The 4,174-nt window shown below is 62.8% G+C and overlaps 2 protein-coding genes and 1 pseudogene across 2 annotated transcripts in view, besides 5 other annotated features; all 3 read left to right on the top strand.

The window, feature by feature from the left end:
- Positions 1–594, top strand: part of Tco025E_04984 (membrane-bound acid phosphatase) — a 632-nt pseudogene extending 38 nt beyond the window's left edge.
- A 177-nt stretch (positions 595–771) lies between these two features.
- Positions 772–793: a microsatellite.
- A 104-nt stretch (positions 794–897) lies between these two features.
- Positions 898–981: a microsatellite.
- Positions 982–1,374: 393 nt separating this feature from the next.
- Positions 1,375–1,407: a microsatellite.
- A 69-nt stretch (positions 1,408–1,476) lies between these two features.
- Positions 1,477–1,506: a microsatellite.
- Positions 1,507–1,938: 432 nt separating this feature from the next.
- Positions 1,939–2,973, top strand: Tco025E_04983 (uncharacterized protein; the record flags this gene model as incomplete). Its single annotated transcript, XM_029371888.1, has 1 exon — positions 1,939–2,973. The coding sequence occupies one exon, from the start codon at positions 1,939–1,941 to the stop codon at positions 2,971–2,973; it is 1,035 nt and encodes a 344-aa protein (XP_029228043.1).
- Positions 2,974–2,998: a microsatellite.
- Positions 2,999–3,683: 685 nt separating this feature from the next.
- Positions 3,684–4,174, top strand: part of Tco025E_04982 (eukaryotic translation initiation factor) — a gene marked incomplete at both ends in the record, with an annotated part of 606 nt that continues 115 nt past the window's right edge. Inside the window, one exon of the mRNA XM_029371887.1 lies at positions 3,684–4,174. This exon is cut by the window's right edge and continues 115 nt beyond it. Coding sequence (XP_029228042.1) covers positions 3,684–4,174 — 491 coding nt within the window.

Here is a 4,174-nt window from a genome sequence, read left to right as displayed (position 1 = left end):
GTACGCCCACGAGGTTCCCGTCGGCACGGCGCTTGGGTACAATCCGAGCGGCGTGACGCCACTGGGCGTAGACGTTTCTGGTGGACCTTCTGCGCGACGACGCGACGCAGGCGTTTTTCGTGCGGCTGCGGTACGCAGTGCCTGGGAATGGCGCCGCCGCTGCTGCTGCTGCTGCTGCTGCCTTCCCGTTCCGGTGCCTAAGCGCGGCCAAGGTGCCGACGTCCGCCACCACGGCGGACGGCATCGTTTGCCCCTTCGACGACTTTGCTCGCTTTGTTGAGTCCAGCAGGGGCACGAGCCCGGCCGGGGCGGTCTGCTACCTTGACGAGGGGGTGAGGAAGGAGTTCGCGTGCGAAGTGGAGGGCGCCGCCCCGTCGCAGGCGTGTGCCCGCTACCGCGCCCTTTGCCCGTCGCAGGCGTGCCCCGAGGGCCATGTCTACGACGCGGGCAGCGGGGCGTGTTTGCCTCTTGAGTTTGACCGCCGCATGTTGTCTTCGGAGAATTTGGTCGCCTTGTCGTTCGTTCTTGCCTTTGGTGGTTTCATGATTGCCGTCATCGTGGTGGAGGTCTGGCCTCTGGTGGCTGAGAGGCTGAAGCGCATCGGCAAGAATCCCCGCAGCGAGAGCGAGTGAGGCAAGGCACCTCCATGCTTCACTGTTTGTGGCTCCTGCGTCTGTAGTAGTCTGCGCTGTGCGTGCTGGCTGCCGTGAGTGGTGAGGGGGCGGTCAACGTGGGAGGCGCACCGGCAGCCGCGGGCATCTCTGCGGGGCGGTGTGTGTGTGTGTGTGTGTGTAGGGAGTAGAGTAGGCGCGAGGAGGCCCTCTTGCAAGGGGCTCACAGACGCACGTCTCGGCGTCCGCGGTCGATTGGGCGCACATCGAAAAGTGACTAAACCAAAATGAAACCAAAAACAAGACAAAAAGAAGAAACAAACAAACAAAAAAAAAGGTCAACAACAACAATAAAAAGAAGAAAGAAAGATGCGTTTATATCCGAGGAGCACGAAAAGAGCCCACGCGGGGGCGGGGGAGACGCGGCCGCGCATGCCGCTATTTGGCCGGACTCATCTCGCGGCCTCGCGTGTGTGTTCGTCCCTGCGCAGGCGTTGATGTGTGGGTGCGTGTTTTTCCCTTCCGCGGAGGGGGCACGACACCCACTGCGGGGAAAGAAGCGCGAATACAGCGAGACATAAAACTGAGGATGAAGGAAAGAGAGAAAAAAAAAGAAAACAACAAATAACGAGGGCAGAAAGAAAAGCACAATGAAAGGGCCAAGTAGGAAGATATATTTTTGATTTTTTGTTTTTTTGTTTTACTTGTTTGGTGCTTTTGAAGGATATTTATTTATATAAAAGGCTCATTTCAGAGAGAGAGAGTGTGTGTGTGTGTGGCTGGGTGGGTGGGTGGGAAAAGAGAGCCGGGGCGGGAGAAGAATGAGGAGTTGTTGCGGCAGAAACGGTGGGGCGGCTTGACCGAAAAAGGAAGGGAAACGAAGGAAGAAAAGGAATGCTCGAGGGAAATAATAAAATGAGGAGGGGGTAAAGAAAAAAGGAAAAAAACAAGAGAGAGGGAGAGGGAGAAGCTCGGGAGGCGACACAGGGCCGCATACTTCGCCGCTGCGGCCCTCCAGCTGCCGGCGGGTGTCTGTTGGCTGTGCGCCCCTCCCGCTTTTTTTGTTTGTTTGCTTGATTCATTTATTTCGCCTTGCTGCGGTGACCGCCGTGCCGGCGCCCGCTGCCGCATGGGACGGTTTCGCCTTCTGCCGGGGGTTCTTGGGGCCTCTTCACGCCTGCGTCTGTAACGTGCCTTCCTCTTCTCTTTTCTTTTACTTTTTCTTCGTCCACTGCCTGCCTCGCTCCCTCGTGCCCAGTCACTCACTTGCCGCTCTTCTGCGTTGTTTGCGCGGGGACAAGCGGGGCGTGCTGCTGCCGCTGCTGAGATGGAGGCAGACGATATTCTGCGGGGCGTCGTGGGCGGTGCGGAGCCGCTGATGCCGGAGCTGCAGGCAACACACGCACAGGCGCCCGCGTCACAGCCGCGGCGCACCAAACTTGTCTTTCTCTACAGCAGCGACGACGAGGAGGACGTCGACCCGGCCGAGGCGAAGGGAGAGGGCGGGGCGGTCGCAGTTGCGGCGGTGGTGACGCTGAATCCGCCGCCGGACTCTCTTCGAGAGATGCGGCTTGAGGCCGAGTTGGCGGCCCAGCGTCACCCGCGCGAACCTGCGCAGCTGATCGGCGAGGCAGAGCCGCCGCTGTTCGTCGAGGACACGGCGGGGGAGAGCGCGGCGCCGGCACCCGCGGCCCAGGGCCGTGTGCGGGTGGTGGAAGCGCTGCCGCTGCGGGAGCGCGACGCTGGCTGTGGCAGCACGGGGCCGCCGCTGCGCCGCCACCTGCAGGCGGAAGAGGCCGAACGACTCGCCCACGCCCGCAAGCGATTCCGCGACGAGGCGGGCGGGGGCGACGGCCGTGTCGGGGACGCCGGTCCGCAGCCGATGGTGGACGAGGACGGGCTGGTGCGCGCGATTGCTGTGGGCGGCTACCAACTGACGGTGGACGAGCGCCAGCTGCAGGACTGCGACTGCGAGTGCGAGTGCGACTGCGGCGATGCGGAGGAGGCGCACGCGGAGGCGGGGCTTGTCGCCAGCGACTGCGACGACGACGACGAAGCGGAGGAGGAGGAGGACGAAGCGCTTGAAGAGGCGCTTGACGAGGCGCTGGTGGTCGCGGTGGTGGAGCAGCTGGTGCGCTGCTGCGAGAGCGACGAGTTGGACGCCTCAATGCGCGAGGCCGGGGCGCGTTTTCTCGTGCAGGCGCGGCCGTGCCTGCAGCGGCTGCACGCCGGCGAGTTGGCGCCGGCGCCCTTCGGCGAGGAGATGCGGGGCGAAGTGTTGTCGCTGCTGCGCGTCTTTCAGCGGCTGCGTCGCCCGAAAGATGCGCCGGTCGTCATTGACGGCGTTGTGATGGACATGTGACCGCCGCCGTCGCCGCAGCCGCTGCGCGGTGTCGGTAAGCGGAAAAGCCCGCGCGCCGCCGAAGAAACGGAAGCGGAGAAAGTAAAAAAAAAAAGAGCAACAACGGAACAAGCAAAAAAGACAAGGCGAGGCGGGTGAAGCGAAATAAATGTGAGGTGATTGACGCCTCTTCCCCCCACCGTTTTATTCTGCTGCTTTGTTTCTGCCCGCCGCCGCCGGTCTGATGCACCACGTGACAGGCACCACCCTGCTTCAACCGCCGCTCTTTCGTCTCTTCTTTTTTTTTGTTTGTCCGCTTTTTGGGTTGCAGCGTTTTTGTTTCGATTTTGTTTTTCCGCCTTGCGTGCGTGCGAGTGCGAGCGTGACCTGAGCGCCTCTCACCCCTCGTGGCGGCTTCGTATTGAAACATTGCGGTCGCTCTCTTCCCTCGCCTCCTCCCCACTCTCGTTCTGCTCACCGCGTGTAGAAGAAGGGCGGAGACCGTCGTACAGGCGTCTCGGCGTGTGTGCGTCTCTCTCTCTGTGTGTGTCTGCCTGCTTGCCCGCAGCTGCGTGATTTGGCTTGGGGGCGTGACTGTGCCAGGCACCGGCTGCACCCGAAGAAGACGCGCTGCAGACGAGCATCGTGCAAGGGACGAGCATCAGTTAACCTAAAGGCAAGCAAGCAGCAGTAGCAGGAAGAAGCATAGCGCAGGGCGAAGCAGGAGAGACATGAATCCGGCAGCGCAGGAGTTCATCCCACGGAAGAAGCGGACGATGGACCCCGCGGCCATGCAGATGATGGGCCGTAACGTCCCACCGCCGCATCAGCAGCAATTCCCACCACCGCCGCCGCCACCGCCGGCACCGGCACCGGTGCCCCCTGCAGCCACAACGAAGCTGCGGGCATCCGCGCCTGCGTTTGTTCCCAAGTCCTCTACTATTTCCGCAGCGCCACTGCCGCCAGCGCCGCCAGCGCCGCCAGCGCCGGCCCCCGCCTCGTTGCTGCAACCTCCGGCGGCAGTTCCGCCGCCGGCCCCCGCCCCGCTGCCGATGCAGCAGTACCTGGACCCAAATGCTGCGTTGGGTAGTGAGTCGCGGCAGTCGCCGGGCTCTAAGCCGCTTTTGCTGAGCGCGGCCCCGTACACCCCGACAAACCCAAAGGTGGCGGCAAAGTTCCCCTCCTCTCAGCCGTCGCCGCCGGCCCCCCCCAATCCGCCCCC

Source organism: Trypanosoma conorhini (assembly GCF_003719485.1).
Source record: "Trypanosoma conorhini strain 025E chromosome Unknown Tco_14.4_contig_00274, whole genome shotgun sequence".
NCBI lineage: Eukaryota > Euglenozoa > Kinetoplastea > Trypanosomatida > Trypanosomatidae > Trypanosoma > Trypanosoma conorhini.
The sequence above is the reverse complement of the archived record's forward strand: the minus strand, read 5'-3'. Positions and strand labels throughout refer to the sequence as shown.